At 38.2% G+C, this 18,533-nt stretch overlaps 1 protein-coding gene across 2 annotated transcripts in view; it reads left to right on the top strand.

The window, feature by feature from the left end:
• The window catches only part of plppr1 (phospholipid phosphatase related 1), an 80,341-nt gene that overhangs the window by 12,000 nt on the left and 49,808 nt on the right, over window positions 1-18,533 (top strand). For both annotated transcript variants that reach the window (XM_033976334.2, XM_033976333.2), the window contains exon 2: window positions 12,895-12,999. In XM_033976334.2, coding sequence (XP_033832225.1) covers window positions 12,940-12,999 — 60 coding nt within the window. In that variant the 5' untranslated portion in view covers window positions 12,895-12,939. The remainder of the gene's footprint in view (window positions 1-12,894; window positions 13,000-18,533) is intronic.

The raw sequence follows: 18,533 nt of genomic DNA on the forward strand, positions 1-18,533 counted from the left end.
CACCTGCAGCATTAGCGCTTGTTAGCTAATAGCGTTTGTTGTGGTTGGGAGCAATAATCATGACCTGAGGCGTCCATACTCAGCAGGACGCTAACTAATGCTTTTGATCTTGAATAAATAAAGATAGAACGTTTAATTTAGTGCAAATACAAGACTAGGGCATCAGGGTTAGTTTTCTTAGCATGCCACAGCTGTTAACATGTAGGCCTATGAACTGTCAACAGATAAGCAAATTAAATCATTATAGCTGCACTGCGCTCAAATAGATGTTATCTCTTAACAGTACATTTGGATACTAGGTTATCCGAGGTGTGGGTAAAAATAACTCAGGCATTTAGTTCTTCGGTTGCATGCTGGTACATTAAAGTATAGATGTATTGATTAAGAATGCACCATTGGCTATTTTTGGTTGACCTTTCATGTCAAGATGGGGGTGTGAGGCTTTATTTGATTATAACTGTTAAGGTTTTTGTAATGAAAATGAAGTTGTACATAATGCATTGATATCTCACATGTTTACTTTTGAAATAGCTTAAGGAGCAGAGACTTGAAGAATGGCATAGGTTGTGTATGAGTCATTTTAGCTGCAACGATTTAAACAAACAGATACAATTATATACTAATGACATTTATACAAAGTATAATTGTTTTTTTTATTTTAAACTGAAAATTAAACAATTTGTTCAGTCCGTTATTAAACCGTTCATCATGTGATCTTTCTTGGATTTTTTTTTTACATAATTATACAAAACATTCATTATCTTAAATGCTGCTACGGTGCTAGAGTAAATTGACCAAAAAGAAAGACATTTCAATGGACAAATGCTAGTCTATCTATTATGTAAACTAATCTAAATTTAATTTCATGCTTAGTGCTCCGGCAAAAATGAATGATGCATTTAAGCACAAAAAAACATCATTTATATTGTGACATACTGCAATATTCGGTCATTAAAAATTAAGCGTGTTATCCTCATACACGTTTGAATAACCTCCTTGCATATTGAGGTGTGTTTAAATCCTCCCCAAAAACTGTGCTTTTGAAACCTCACTAGTACTTTGAAAGTCTTGTGCCTTTTTGTACGGCAGTCTCCTAATGATGTCCCCAATGCTATCCAAGACAGATATTCCACTTTCTTCAATAATTCAGCAGCGTAAAAGGATTTTAATAGCCTTGTAAGCGAAAGTTTGAATATTTATACGATTGTGGCTTCATTAAAAACGTCCAGTGAGGAAAAACTCTTAAAGTCGAGGGTAATTTGTGAAGCAAAGAAGAACTTTAAAATTACTTGGGCATCTGGTTGACAAGATAACTTAGGTTCATCAAAGGAGCAGTGAGGTGAGAGCGGGTTCAGCCTCTGTGATGTGAAAGAGTTGAGACAAAGTGTGTTTTATGTCTTCTCTCAGAAAGAACTTAGCGGCTGGAGTTCACAGCCTCTGACAAACTACTCAAGATGATGAATGCATATTTATGTAGTGAAAACCCTCTGGAGATAAGAGTGTGGAAGATGTTCTTGGAGGCTAGTGAAGGAAATTTTGGAGCTAGTTGTGAAAAGGGAGTAAAATGATTTTCAATTTATAAAGACAGTAATAAAGCATTGGATTTATATAGAGAAACACCCAGAACACTTTACAGTAGGGCTGTCAAAAGTATCGAAAATCAGATACTAATCTATACTAAAACCTTTTTTGAACAGTTTTAGAGTAATTTTGAGCTTTATCAACACCCGTATCAAGCGTTTTTCCAAGTTTTTTGTTTTAGTATCGTGAACACACTGCAGTGCATTATTCATTCACTCCACACTCGCTACTGTACTAACCTTAGCTGCCGTCCCAATCTGCGCCATTAGACTCTCCAACCACCACCCCCCACACACACACACACACACACACACCACTGTCACACAAGGCAATGTGGGTGAAGTACCTTGCCTAAGGACACAACCACAGCACATTCCTGGTAGCCGCAGCAGTCCCCCATCCAAGTAATAACTAGACCCAACCCTACTTAGCTTCAGAGGTCAGATGAGATCGGGCATTGACCACTAGCTGTTTAATTAATGATGGGCTGATCAGTATTCAAGATCTGTGATATTTATCAATTGCTGACTTTATTTTTAATTTATTTTATTTAAAATTTTCTTTGCAGATATTAGTGGTGGATCGATCAGAAGACATGTAACTGTGATATTAGGTTTGATTTGGGTTGTGTGAATGATGATGCGCTAAATATACTTTTTGGACTTGTATTTTAAAAGTTGCCTTGAGAAGCGAATTTCTCCTCAGTGAAATCACTAGAAATTACTCATTAGGTTTGAGATTCAGTAAGAAAGGCCTGAAGATTGAAAGGGACTGTGCTCTTTTTGATACCAATTCAAAGCAACATTTAGAAGATAATTTGAATATTTTAGTTGTTAGTTGTAGTTTAGTTAGTAGTATTTTAGTTGTTTTTATTGATAAGAGAAATGACTGCAGGTTCTAAGAATTTTAACTATGATGCTGTTGGGTTTGAATGTGTGTGTGTGAATACTGTTCTTTGCTTAGTTTAGCTTTGAGTATGTCAATCTTCACAAACTGTTCCCACTGTTGCATTTGAGCTTGAATACACCAGTGGGCTTGAGCTGTTGAACCAATCCCAGGGCAGCATGGAGGTTTGTGGAGGCCAAAATGAGCTTGGCGCCAGTGATGATCATACATTGGCTACTACTATATTTTAGCACAAATATAACGATTTTGTTTGGGATGTGTTGTGGATTTGTGCGTGGGAAACATGCCTAGGCTTTTCTTTCTATTCAAGAGAAGTTTGATCTGTCAGCTTTCTCCACAAGTTCAACCAATCAGTAGGTATTCGACTGGGGACAAGACAAGATCTCGTTCCACAAGATCTCGTGCTACCAGATCTTGTGAGATTGTGGTACATTGCGTTTATATCTGGTACAGACAAAAAACACACTGGTGAGTTACACTTCTTAAATCTATAGTTCAAAAAAACATCAGCCTTACAAAATATGAAAAAAAAAATTTAAAAAATCACCTGTATAGCAAAATGTATTTATTCTAAACAATGTCTAAATCTCATCTTGTCTCATGTCTCATCTTATGGCAATTGTGTCTTGTCCCACCCTTAGCAAGAGTGATCCCAGAATGAAGATGTCATAATTTTTCCATTCTCGAAATTCAAATCAAATGAATCCCTCCCCATCTTCTATCTCCTCATATGAGCCACACCCTGACCAATAGACAACCAATCACACCCCATCTCTGTAGTCATATTTCACAGTCATCCTGTGTTTCTTCTGAGCTGGAGGGAGCCCTGGTCTAGACAGAACCATCACGGGGCTGCATGCCTGGGTGAAGAGTAGACACTGATGACTCCTGACAAGAGCTGTCGGGCGAACAATCTCACAACCTCTCATCTCAACGCAATTAACAAGCTGCACAAAATTGAAAATCATGATTACATCCGTAGTTATTGCATCACCATTTCATCGCGTGCCCCAAAGCAAGAGAAAAGACGAAATTAAAGAGGCAGTATTATTGACTTTTTGGAGTATTCTACGATTCGTCATGTTTTTCCCTCAACAAAAACATGCCTGAAGAGGGTTTTAGATGTTATCCATGCATGTTTGAGTAATCCAACGATCTCTGCTTGACGGGGCCTATTTGAACCGTCCTTACGATTAGCTGTAAGATTCTGTCCATTGCTCAGCCCACAAGCTGAACAATTCTCTATGAATTTACAAAAGCATGATGCAAACTGTACACAACAACTTGACAAACGTAATATCATGTACAGTAGTTTCTTTAGCGGGATGTGTTGTGATAGCGCTCTGAAGGTGGAGTGACTTGGCACAGAGAGCAAAGGAAGGGAAGACTCAGAGTGTTTTTTTCATTGTGTATAGCATTTTCAAAACCATAAAAGGTAACATGACGATCTAAATATGTTACGCGTCAACACTTAATACCCCATAGAAGTAAAATACTATCTCAGAATTTGAAAGCACTTGGGTGTGATGGTTTGGAGATGTAGCCGAGCTCTAATGCTTCTGGGTAATAAATGAGCACAGTAAGGAGAGTGACATGATGGCGAACCTCTGGAAATGCTCTGAATTGAGTCATCTGTCACAGCCTGCAGTCAGATAGCCAGCCTCTCACTCCAGCTGACAGATGGCATGTACAGTCAGAGGGACAGCACATTTGAATACAAGTATTTCTGATGGTGGTTACGAAAGGTTTCACAAGTATAACTCTCATAATGACACTCAATTCTTTGTCTTGTAACACCAATTCAGTTTGCGCACTTTCCCATAGAGGACATTGGTAGGTGGATTGGGAAAACCAGACCAAACTGACCCCCAGTTCATAATGACTGTAGAGTAGAAAGTAATTTAGAGAAGGCTATATACAATTTGACATGTATGTAAAAGAAGCGCACAGGATTTCTCTGCCATAAGAACCAACCCAAAAAAGTTTTCTGAAGCTTTAGTTATATATTTAGCTACAAGACAAAGATAGTTGAAACGCTCATCTACGATTACTTACAATCTAAGAAAATCAACCAAATCCAAACTGCACCTGTCCGTCCATGGATATGTCATTGCTTTACCAGGAATGTACCTTAGTTGGGCTTGAACTTATTTTTCTAACTTATTTTCGGTGAGTTACGAGTTGGGTTTATGCAGAGGCAACACCAGTGATGAAGTAAAATTCTTGCTTTTGCTAGATTTTCCAGGTTTTTGTCTAGGAATCTGCGTTCTGTGCTGTATAAGACAATAATTATATGCTGCTACTGTATAGATATGTTGCACATTATTCACAGTGCTGTTTGAACTAAGACTATGAGTCAGAATGGCCTACAGACACTGCTGAGTTGCAGCAGCAATTAACATGGCCTTGTCCTTGGATGCCACTGGAATAGCTGTGTATGTCCAGCTGTATAAAAGTTACAGAATTAATACTTGAATCATTTGAGAGCTAAGGATTTTCTATAAATATATATAACTTGGGCAATTAAATATGTTTGCAACTGATGATTATTTTAGTCACATTTTTCATATAAAGGTAAAAAATAGGCTGACTGAAGGCTTTTTGACAGAATGTCTAGTAAGTGTATTATTATATGAAAATTACAAATTGTTTATTTTTTGCCACTTTGTTTTAATAATGCTGCTGTTTTAGTTTAAATGTTGTTTTTTGTAATCCGTAGACTAGATAATTCTTAACAAAATAGAGAGCAATTATATTTAACTAGTCATGAATATTGTGTTTAACTGTTGCAACAATTAAAAATAAATGAGGTAAGGTGACGGTAGTTTTTGTTACAAATCGTTCCGCCTAATACATATTTATTTTGTCCACCTAAATTTTCATTCTCCCCTCTCAAATTCAAGAACCAGACTAACAATAGAGTTAATCCTTTCCCTCCCACCAAAAATCAGAAATACTCACATGACATTAACCAGTGTATTATCACTGATACCTTGGTTTCCCCCATACTACACATGCATATTTGTAATGAATCATCAAACGGATTAAGTCTAGCCCTTCTCCAGAGGCTCTGTGAGCTGTGTGTCTGCTCTGGCATTGATCTCCAGGAGGAGAGTGAACAGGAGTCATTACATTTTCTACACAGGTAAATAAGATTACAAGTTAATTCTGCAGTTTCAGTGGTTGTTAAATGTGTTGCTAGTTTTCAGTGGCTGCCTGGATGTTGTTTCACGCATACAGATTGACAGTATAATGTTCCATAGTGAAGTGGCTCATGGTGCAGCCTGGTCGATAGAATAGACAGGTACTTAAAGACTGATTACACTGCTGGACTCACAGTCTGGGGTGACTGATGACTTACAGAGATCAATGCGTTTGGCCCCTGAGGCTTCACAGGTGTTTTCATATATGGATGAAGCTCACCTTATAGCAAAATTCTCTTTATGTACAAGCATGCCTGAGATGCTGTTGATCATGATATCAATGCATAACATAGTGAAGCTAAATTGTTTTCTGAAACAGTTTTTAAAGTTATCTTTGTTTCTTTTCAGAGTAGGTTGGTTTTGGTTGCATTACCGGATTAGCAAATTGTGAATAGAGGAGGTTTGTAATTAAATCTAATTAGTTCCTAGTTTTCATAAACCTTTTGGCATATGGTTGGCACATTTTCCTGGACACCACAAGTATTTTAGAATAGTTTTCAGGTCATTAGATGTGTAAGTTATCGTGTGAAACTGCAGTTATAGTAATTGGTGTAGCACGCAATCTGAAAGTAACCCGCTCAAAGTAAGTGCCAAACCAAACCTTGAGTTAGTGTAAACCAGGCCCTAAATGGTAGAGTCAGGACATTTCCCATTGGGCTGGTCATTTGGAGGACTGCTAGGCTGGTCGCGTATGGATACTGTATGTGTGCTCTATTGCTCTCAGAGTAGCTTGGGCCGTCTCTGTGCTTGTATCACGCAGGTGAACTAGACTCAAATGAAACACAAAGAGTGCAGTAAAACGTTAGTAAATACAACAGAACAGTCCTTCAAACAGAACAGTCCTTCAAACAGAACAGTCCTTCAAACAGAACAGTCCTTCAAACAGGTAACTCTGAATATGATAAATCAGGCAATAAACAACTGAGGAATGAATGTCTTGCTTAATATCAATGAAAGTCTCTTCCACTTTGGGGATTCAATAAGGGAAACGGGCTGGGGAAATATACTCAGGAACAGGTAATGCAAACAGATTGATGCAAATTCAGAATTGCAGAAATGCAAACAAGTATTTCAAATACAGAGCTTGAGTGTTTGTCTTGACTGATCAACAATTTAGCAAGGACTAACTGAACAGAGGGAGTATATATAGACTACCCTGGGCTGATTAGCAAATGAATGGCAGCTGCAGGTAAAACAGGGAAGTAGCAAAAGAAGGGCCAGAACAGACTGGGAAACGGAGCTGGACTGGAGATAAACATGTAAACAGGCAGAACTGTGACAGCTTGCCTATATGTGTTTTATAGACATAGTGTCATGCTGACGGCCTGGACCACCTTCTTGTCTTTCCTCTGCCCCTGTTCCAGATAGCAAATGACTGAGCCTTCTGTCTGTCAAAATCACATCTCTTTGTTGAGCTTTCGTATGATTGGCTGCCTGGCAAATTCAGAATGATATACTTCAGTGCCTCCTGTGTGACTGAGCTCCTCATCTCTAAGGGAGTGCTCCTCCTGAATCCGAGGTACAGCTATCGGTCAGATTCTCCTCTCCAGTACCCTGGAATAGACCTTACCGGGGAGGCTGAGGAGTATGATTCTCCTCCAGTGCCCCTTAAACACAGGGACCATCACCCCAGTCTGCCAATCTAGAGGTAGTGTTCCCGACCGCCACACGATGTTGCAGAGGCCTATCAACCAATACAGCCCTACAACATCCACAGACTTGAGATACTCAGGATGGATCTCATCCACCCCCGGACCCTTGCCATCGAGGAGCTTGACAACCACCTCAGTGACTTCAATGAGGGTAATGGATGAGTCCGCTGCCAAGTCCTCAGTCTCTGTTTCCGCCTCAGAAGACGTGACAGTGGGACTTAGGAGCTCCTCCAAAGTATTCCTTCCACCGCCTGACAACATCCCCAGTCGAGGTCAGCAGTTCTCCACCCACACTGTAAACTGTGCTGGGGAAGCACTTCCCCCTCCTGAGACGTCGGACGGCTTGCCAGAATTTCTTTGAGGCTGGTAGTCCTCCCTCATGCCCTCCCCGAACTCCTCCCAACCTCGAGTTTTTTCCTCTGCGACCACACAAAACAGCAGCATGCTTGACCCCTCGGTACCTCTCAGCTGTCTCTGAAGTCCCACAAGCCAACAGGGCTTGATAGGACTCCTTCTAGGACTCCTTTTTCAGCCTGATGGAACCCCTTACTTTCAGCGTCCACCACCGGGTTTGGGGGTTGCCACTGCGACAGGTTCCAGAGACCTTGTGACCACAACTACGAGCAGACACATTTACAGTAGAGGTGGATAGCATGGTCCACTTGGATTCAGTGTCTCCAATCTCTCCAGGGATCTGGGAGAAACTGTTCTGGGGGTGTGAGTTGAAAGCCCCTCTGACAGTGGGCTCTGCTAGCCGTTCCCAACAGACCCTCATGATATGCTTGGATCTGCTAGGATCTGTTAGGTCTGTCTGGCTTCCTCCTCTGCCAGGATCCAACTCACAATTAAAACGGCAAGCAGCGATAAAGGGCCCTTGCAACCTTTGCTTTTCTTCTTTTACTATAGATTTTTTACTATGGACGACAGAAGGATTACATAGACACACACAATAGAATCAAAATCAAGATTTGAATGCAATTAGCAAATCACCAAGGCTGTTTTTTATATACCATAATTTCTTCCACAAACAATACAATCTCCTGTCTTATTCTACATAAAATCTGCTAACACTGTAGTTTAGCTCCATATAAACATATTCTGAAATGTGTGTCAGATGCCCTCCCTGAGTCTCCATGGGGTCTGCTCCTGTGTAAAAGCTGGTAACCCTGTATTTTCGATCTGTACAAACATGTTGTATTAGTTCATTAGTTCATCAGTTCATATTTTAGTCTTTTGTCAATTCTCCTGGCTGTGTTTAAAATATGAAATTTGAACAGAATCTTGTTATTGAAACGCAAATCACTAAGTCAGTGCTTATGAGAAATATTGGCAGGTTTGGTCTCTGCAGGCTGAGAGTGAGTGGGCTTTGGTGTTTGAACGTCCATCTTGAGTCTTACCGAACGCTCATCAGTCTTTTGTTTGTTACCAGTGAGGTTGAGTTTGGCCTTAGATTTTTTACAAGGCTTTGTTTCTTCTTCAAAGTTAAACTCAGTTCAATTTCATGTAGTTGTTTCGTCTCCAATGTGGGGATTAGAGCGAAAAAACTTACCACAGACTTTAGTACATGAGATACCTTTTTGACTACATCTGAAGTCTTCTCTGTCTCTCCAGTATTTGAGTTCTCAGTCAGTTCTCTTTGATCATTTGGAAGTTCTGTCTTATTTCCTTTTTGCTTTTTCTGTTGTCTTTTCCCAACAGCTTTGGTTGGTGTTGATTGGTCCTGGTTGACCTCAGATGGTGCTTCAGATGTTTCAGACATCATATTGGTCTGCAGATTCCAGGTTTTTCAGGTCTGCTACTAAATGCTGTTTTGGAAATTCCTCAAAGACCTTCTGTAGTTGAAGTCTAGTGACGTCTCCTTGTGCAGTTTGAAGTTGTACAATATCAGTGTGCACTCCCTCCTCTTCATTCACTTTTCCTGTGTCTTTAGGTTCTGCTGATGTTTATTTGGAGGTTGTGACCTTATTTAATCTTTTATTCTTCATTCCCTTGTTGGTTGGTTTGGAATTGTCCTTCCTAACCCCATAGACGTGACTGTTTTCAGTTGAAAGGACTTTAAGCCACCAGATTAATATGACAGGTTTGTGGCAGTTATTGTTGTTACATTAGTACTTTCACTCATTATACCATATGGCCTTATATCTGGGTAATCACTCAGTTTTCCATGTAGGCTCCGTAGTTGTTCATTGGCGTATGCTAGTCTATGTGGTCTTATTCTTGTTCTGATACAGCTCAAGATCATTCTAAAGCTATTCATGAAATGTTCCTTTCCGTCCTGTGAATAGGGCTTTTTAATATCGATACCTGCTAAAATCAGTATCTAGTTTTGCCAAAGGCTTTAGAGGCCAGTCTCAGCATTAGTGAGTCCCACACTAGCCCTTGTGTAAACCCAGCATTATGGACCTCGGTGTGCTGTCTACATCAAATTATTTTCCTAGTCCAAAAACCAGGAAGTAAGGCTGTTGCCCTGTGGCATGCTGGTAGTTTTTAGCATTGGCAGCTTATAAACTCATCACCATGAATAATTAGGCTGGTACGGATGCACTAGTAAAGGGAAGAATTTTGGGCAGCTCCTCACGTTTTTAAGACCACTGCCTTTAAGTATGTATTGGTGGTGATTAGGAATCTTATAGGCTTGTATCGGCTTTTACATGTGCTGGTCTGTCACTGAGCGGCAGGGGGTACAAATGTGACCTAATAACGCATAAAGTGACTTTTAATATCTGGAAAATAATATTAAAAACATGTATTATAATTTATATTATATTTCAATATGTGAATCACTAGTGTAAGTAAGTGTAAGTTCAATTGGATTTGTGCATTAGACCTCCTGATCGAATCCTTGAAGATATTACCCTTTATTTAATAATAATTTGCTACACTTTTCTAACTGAACATTTCATTGTACTGCTCAGAATTAATTTGATTTCATTTAAAGTGGCACATTTCCAGAACCACCACAACCACTGATTTGTGTGAAATTTGACAAGAGTTTCACAGTTTAAATATCAATATTTTCCCAGTGTAATTAGAAAAATATGCAGAGTTTTGTGATCGTTACACCATCATAATTATGCCATTTTTAATTAAAAGTCTGCATTTGTTCTGTGCTTATCCTCCTCCTCACCATACGCCGCCTTTGTTATCAGCAGTGCACAGTTAGCAAAAAGAAACACAACAGTCGCACATAATGACTGCAAATCTATGGCAATTATTTATAGTGCCAAGCCTGATCAATTGCAATTATTCAGCAATTTCTTTAGCACAAAGTAGAAGCGTCTGACTTTGCTATGCCACACTTGGAATTAATCAATGTCTTTTAAACAAAACAAAGTTATTTGTGTTTAGACCAAAGTGATAATGAAGTAAATTTAAAGCCATGTACCAAAACGAGTTAAGCAAAGTCTAAGTTTAAGAAAAATACTGTTTGCAATAGTTGTTGAGGTGACAGTGGTGCAGTGGGTTGAATTTTCTCCCAAACCTTGCTTTCAGTTACCACCTATGAGAGAGTTTAGAGAGTATGAGAGTTTTATTAGAACAGGCATCCAACATAAAAAGTGTAAACACCTCTGCCTATGCTGTAACAATTTGCAGTAAATTCTAGGCAGCTGGTTGCGTTTGTTTTACCGTTTGTTTGTTTATTTTTCTTTTACTATGCATCACAGGCATCACTAAAACATTTTAATTAAACATTAGCTGTTGTCCATTACCTTGCTTACAGTGATCCCTTGGCGTTGGCTTTAATATTATGTTCCACAAATACCATAGTAACATCATTTCAAAACAGCCAGTTCCCTCATTCACTTTTGCCTGGATTGTTAAGTCAAATGATGGCTCAGGGATTTGAGTGTGTCCCTGATTGGCGGAGGGGATCCCAAACGCCCGAAGAGGGGTACAAGGGCATTGGGGACAGCCTTTCATCTGCTGCCGCTGGGAGCTGGATTATTTTGGTTTTATAAATGAAAGCAGAGGAGGGATTCTTTTGCTTTTGTTCAAGAAACTTTTTATGCAAAGACGGTGACGGTCCAGAGAAACCAAGAAAGTCAAATGCTGTCAGAAAAAAAAAAAGGTTCAATAGAGTTCGAGAAGGAACGTCAAAAAACACCCGTTACCGTGGAAATCCGCCATGTTTGTGGCAGTAGTGCAAAACACGCATAGGGATATATTAGCAAAACAATGTTAAAAAGTAGGCTAAACAAAAATGTCAGAAAATGTTTGAATTAATGCTTTACTATTTAGCGCAGGCGTGGCCCTGGGGGGGTCCATGGTAGGGGGTGCGTGGTATGCTCCATTGTTAAAAAGCTCTAATTTGACATGAACACTCACTCTATTCTTTATTTAAAAAAAAAAAAAGTACTAGATATTATGGCAGAAAGTATTTAGAAGTGTGTTTTATTTATGCAAATGCTAATCACTGGAGGAAATGTTTTATATCAACTTTCTTCTGTATTGTATTAGTGAGACTGTAACTGTAGCAATTCATATATTATACATGGATTTCAGCTTCCTGTTTATAAGAAACATCTTGAGGACTTTTGGCCATGCAAAAGATAGAATATTTGGTTTAAATTGTTAATTGCAATGGCTCTGGTGCCAACGTTTCATCACTCTGAACCAATGGATAGTTGTTTAATGTGGAGTAGTGATCTTAGCATTGAGCAAACTCCTGCCTGTGAATGCCTTGTTGTCAATATTTTCATTCTACTGTATGTATCTATATATATGATCAATTAGTCCAATGAAATTATACAGTAGTGTTGTCATGATAGATACCAATGTCAATACAGCAATAGCAGTATTTTTATAATTTTGTTGTTGTTGTTTAATAATAGAATGTAATTTTTAACCCCAAAGAACTATAATTTATTTACAATTTACCTTTTATTTATTATTATACTTTGGTCTTATACTAGTTCTGACATAGATCAAGACCATCCTAAAACTATTCAGGAAAGATCCAATTTTGTCAGTATCTGTTAGGATTGTCAAAATATTAAAAATCAGATACTAATCGATACTAAAACTAGTATCGGAACTAGATACTCATTTGAACAAGTACTTAAAAAATCACATTCACAGGACAGAAATCAACCTTTTCCTAATAGACTGAGAATGGTCTTGAGCTGTATCAGAACAAGATTAGTATAAGCCCATGGACGACTATGGAACCTACATGGACTGAGGGATCACACAGATGTAAGGCCATAAAAGAAAACATACTATAATTTAATATTGAAAATTACATTCTATTTCCTAAAAAAACAGTTTTTATTATCATTGTGGTATTGGAATTGGTATTGAGTATCAAGTCTGTTTCTTAGTATCAACATTGAGTTTGATATTTTAGCATCGTGCTAACACTAATAACTGTTCAATAGTTATGATCATTTACAGTACATAGCAGTTATTATCTATTACCTACTATATAGTAAGATACAACCCTTCAATTCATTATTTGAGAAATGGAAAACAAGCCAGCCCTATTTGCCCATGTCTTCCTGTGTGATATGTTTGAACGTTAATTCATACTTCCCATGTTTGTGTCCTTGCAGAGTGAGCGGCGGTGAATCCGGAAAGGTCTCCCTATCGGAGACAAGATGGCGTCCAACCACACCATTCGCAGCTATTCCATCATCCCATGTTTCATCTTTGTGGAGGTGAGGAGGTCGCTCATTCATAATTTATGCGAAACTCCTGTGCATATATGTTCTACATGGTAAAAGAGAAGAGGAGGTTAAAGGGTGGTGTCAAAGAGGTTATTGTTTTTTTTCCAGGAATGACAATCTGAACAGAAATGAGGGTCTACGGTGGGGCTGAACGATTTAAGGGAATATCCAATTGCAATTTTAATTAGAAACATTGCAATTTCATTTGTGATTACATTTGGGTTCGGTTCAAAGTTCACATTTTAGACTCATCCAGGAGAATTGACTAAAAGGACTGAACTATGAACTGACAAACTAACACAAGAATCACATTTCAGAACATATTTGCACAGATCTTTTGGGATTTACTACTTGCGTCCATTCAAATTTAGATTTTGATTTGACTGCGATTAATCTCTAAGCCCTAGTGTAAGGTACAACTTGTCACCCCTTTCCAACTCCATTCTCAGATCCAAACAAAAACAAGAGTCAAGAGCATGCTAATAGCTGTTAAATCACACATTAGGGGCTTGAATGACCATGCAAAATATGACTCAGGTTCAATGAGCTTAACTAATAACAGATACTCCTTCCTGTAAACAACCAGGGTGTGTTAGTTTCAGTGTAGTGATCGCCTCCTTTCAGACAGATATAAAGCAAAGTGAGTCATTCCTAAACTTTTGCAAATAGTATATAGTATCTCTGCTTTCTGAAAATGTACACAAATGCTGTAACTTTATATTCAGCTCCTCTGGTAAATTATACACCACAAACCGAAGCGCAGAATGTTGTAGAGAGGGAGGGCTGTGCAAAAGTCGTGTCTTCCATATTTAATTACCACGTCAGTTCAAAGTCCTTAATCAGAGCGATGTCTCCAGGCGCATTGCATTACTCTGTCTCTCTTTTTTTCTTTCTCTCTATCTGTCTCTCGCTCTCCCTCTCTCCTCTTTCTTATGCTTCACTGGTTTAAACTGTTCTACATTCTATCCAAGTTTTATCTCACTCGACTGGCCAACCCCTTCAAAACTTCAATCTGAAGCCTACGCCCTAGTTATAGAGGTCAAACTTGAAGAAGATTGAACAATAATACACGAGTCACTTTACTGGTTTTGTCCAACTCAATCATGGTTATATTTGTGATTTGTATTGATGGATTACTAGATGGAGCCACAACTGCAATTTAACTATTAGATTTATACATTTTGGACCTTTTAAGAGAGGTTACTACACAATATAGGGAGTTATTTGCTAACACATAACTTATTTAGATCACTATCGTACCTTTTACCATTTAGAAAATACTATATTTGCCAAAAACAATTTAAACAAATATTTTTTAATAACACTCACCCGTCAGAGTCCAATCACTACACAATTTGCGTACATCCCGCTAATTACACTACTGAACATCACATCACGTAGGCTTGTGGGCTGCATCTTGGACAGGATCGAACTGCTAACCATTAGGAGGATTTGAATAGGGCTGGGAGAAATTGCAAGATTACTCAAACATACATGGATGACATCTAAAACCTCTTCAGGTATGTTTTTGATGAGGGAACAATGTTATAACATGGTGGAAAGCTCCAAAAAGTCAATTTAGCATAATACCCCCTCTTTAATATTGTTCAAATATCCAACTAGGTTATTACCACCTTCAGTGCATATTGCCAGAAGACGTGTATAGAAAACAGTGACACTAACTTGTTTTCGGGATCTTGACAATTTCAAGAGTAATCCCCAAAGCAGTACTACAATTATTCTGAATCTACCTACCAGGAGTTGTCCGTATACCATAGTTGTTGTCCAGACCATCATCTGAAACTTACTCCTATCGAAAAGTGTTCTAGTTATGACCATAATGACTTTTAAATACAAAGTTAATAAATTCTTCTCAGGAATGTTCCCTAATTCTGTTAATAAGCGTTATGTTGTCAGTAAGCTGACTTTTGCAAAGTGACATCTCATTAGTCACCGCTCCATCTTCAACTGAAACCCCTTCTGTTGAGCCGCCTGTTCGACTGGTGGAGGGACTGGCTCATTTTCAGAGCTAAAGCATTGATTAAGATTCATTTTGTTATGTTTTTGGCACGTAAGCATGATAAATACAGTTAAATAGAGGGATGGCTAGAATGCTTATGGACCTGTATGTAGGCTATGCTCTTACAGTTAAAAAAAAGTACAACGATAACTAAACTTGTTTCCAGTGTCTTAACCTGCAGATAGAAGACACATACAAGTTTTGTCTCTTCAGTATATGGACAGGCCATGCCTCATGTGAAAGCTCAGAACCTCCAGAATCCACTCACTGAACTGGAGAGGCTGCACCAGCACTGATTAATGACTGGCTGCAGGTGCTGCAGTTTAGGTAGTGGCCATTTAGATCAGAGAGAGTTCTTTTCGGTTTAAACCAACTTGTTTTAGTCATAGAAACTGGCAACAAATGAGTCATGACTCATATCTTGGCTCATTCTGCTTTCTGATTGGCTAATCATCTAGAGCAGGAGTGGCCAAGGTCAATTTAATGATACATTTCTTTGCAGAAGAACATTTATACATTATGTGCAAACTGTCATTAGGTTGACTTTTGACCTGCTAATGCATATTAATTTTGGCCCACCAAAGAAAAAACTTTGGGCTGGTCCAGAGAACCAAAACATGATCATCATGTTGGTCATCATGTCCAATGTTTTGTATTAGTAAAAAAAAAAAAAAATCAACATTACAATTACAAAAAGCTATACTGAATTAGAACATGTTTACCTTGTATCTGGGGACACAGATCAGGTCAGAACAGGTCAAAATCAAAATTGTATTAACAATTGCCTAAGGCTCTACACAACACTACATTATTGGTCCATAATTGGATTCTAAAATACTCCATATATTCAAAGACTTTAATCCATAAAGCTGTTATATTTTTGGACCTTATTGGCAACTGCCCTATTTAGCAGATTATACAGCAGCTATATGTATATGCAAGTGTTGCACTTTAGCAGAAATAGCAATTGCAGATCGTGAAGTGTCACACAGCTATTAACTCATAGAACCATATGCTGCAGAGGAATATATTGGAATTTAAGTTCCCGGTGCTAAATAAATGGAATGATTTATTACTCGAAAGAGCTGATATCAGCAGGAGAGATGTAGGGGTTGGGACAGATAGGGTCAGCTAAGGTCCAGTAAAAAATTCACTGCGGTTTTATAAAACACAAAGCACAGCCACTCTTGACTTGTGGACAGTTCCAATATTTTTCTGCAAATATATTTTACATTTCTCTTGTGGTTACTGTAATCTGCTTCCTTTCTGTATGCACTTTAGAAATCAAACTTGAATACAGAGAATTTGACATTTGTTTGCATATAAAAAGAGGTAATTTTGACCGCATTATTGACCTCTCTTTCACTGATGTTATTAGTGCTTTCAGTATCTAGGGATGCAAAGTATTTTTAACTGTAAAAAAAACAGTGGCTCAGTGGTTAGAGCACTTGTCTGCAAACCTGCATTTTGGAGGATCGATTCCAGCTTGGACCAAGTTATATTGTTGTGTCCCCAGGCAGGACACTTCACCTTCTTTGCCTTGTATGAATATGATGTTTGTGAGTGAGTTTTGGTGGTTGGAGGGGCCAATGATGATGATGTCTATCCCAGGGCAGCTGTGGCTACAATACTACTTTTTGGGTATTGAATGAATGAATAATGACTACAGTGAAGCGCATTAAAAGTATACAGCATTATTAGTATTATTGTATATAGTAATTTCAGTTAGTTTTTTTTATAGCTGCACTTTTTTGGGGTTCTGAGCAATGATTTTAACTTTTTTTTTTTACGGTAATTTAATTCCTTTAGTCCGTCTTTTTCATTCCAGTGATTCAGTTGCTTCGTTATGCAACATATTTTACACCAGATGCCCTACCCCTCTCAAGCTGCAGCATAGGACTATTTTAAAAACAACTCTACAAAGTGTTTCATTTCACATACAACAAAACTTTGCCCTAAAAATCAGTTTTATATTCCCAGCCCTCGACAGATTTCTGCAGATTAAAGCCGTGGTTTCAGTAGCTCGCGCCGCTCCTTATCAAAACACGCTCCGAAGATAAAAGATGAGTGAGATTCCACATTTCTCCGTAGATTTTCATTGCCGATGTTTTTTGTGTTCACCCACCTCCACAGTCTCATCTCGAGCGAGCAGTTCTCTCCATTTCTTTGATGTCTGCGTCAGCCCCATTTTTCACACGCCCCTCCCTCCTCTTCCTCCTCCCATCACCTCTCTTTCGTCCCTCCATACTTCACAAAACTAGCGTTCCCATTCCTGCTTTATTTTACACTCCTTTGCATCATTCTGTCTTTGTAATTAGGCCTGTCATGATAAGAACTATACTGACTTATTGTTCAAGAAATGATATGTGGGAAGACGCAAGATGAAACGAAATCGAATTGAAATCGCAAAAGCAGCAGTTTTTGAAGTACCATCATTTTCTCCGCAAAACAACAACGTATTCTTTCTTATTCTGCATGAAAAGTACTAATCTGTACAAACGTGTTCGGAAATGTGATTCTTGTATTTGTTTGTCAGTTCTTATACCAGTTTTTGTCAATTCTCCTGGATGTGTTTAAAATGTGAACTTTGAACAGGATGCTATTGAAAGGTAAATCACAAATCTACTCGTAATTGCAATGCTTGTCCAAATTATTCAGCCATTTTTGTATTTTTTTCTGTTCTAAAATATAATTTGACCTTTAGTGGGTTGAATAAATGAGTCAGACACAAAGTACTAAAGTATTTGTATCTGCTATGTATTATTTCGACTCATATTTTAATTATATTCTTCATTTAGAATAGTTTTTTGTGGGTTCAATCCTAGTTTAGGGTTACTGTGTGTAAGTCTGTCACGATAACAAATTTTGATGTATTGCTACAGAGATATACTGCGATAAACAATAATACTGAAACTACTTTAAGCCACTGACACAATAACAATAATGCAGGATAGTCCCAGTAAACCATTTTTAAATAGACAGTCTCATTAAAACGCCTGAACTGCAACAAATAAATAGCAGAATGAACCAATAATTAGCTATAAAAGTGACTTATTCAACCCTATACAGCTCAAAACTTTTTGTACAGCGATTCTCCCAACTTTTATAAAGAAATTGTACACACGATAAATATTAAGCCCTAAAATATATTATTCCAGCTTTCATATACTGAACGATAAGTCGATTTAAGTGCATAAGTGGCATGAAGGAATTTTTTATAGTCTGTATTTTATTCTACAATATATCACACTTCAAAATGTGTTAGTGACAGACATTTGTAACCTGCTGTTTCTTTTTGCATTGCTTTTCCTTCCATATGTGTATGGTCACATGACTGGGCGTGATACGGAGCATCTCTTCTCTTGATCATTTATAGTTTAAGTTTGCTTAAGGGGCTGAAGGTTGCAAGATTTAATTTAAGAAGTTTGGGCCGATATGGATTGTTTTCAGCTGATGCCAGTATTCAGTGCTTTGCCTGAACCACTATCACTATTTCAAGCCTTTC

This window comes from Periophthalmus magnuspinnatus, chromosome 12 (genome assembly GCF_009829125.3).
Source record: "Periophthalmus magnuspinnatus isolate fPerMag1 chromosome 12, fPerMag1.2.pri, whole genome shotgun sequence".
Taxonomy (NCBI): Eukaryota; Metazoa; Chordata; class Actinopteri; order Gobiiformes; family Gobiidae; genus Periophthalmus; species Periophthalmus magnuspinnatus.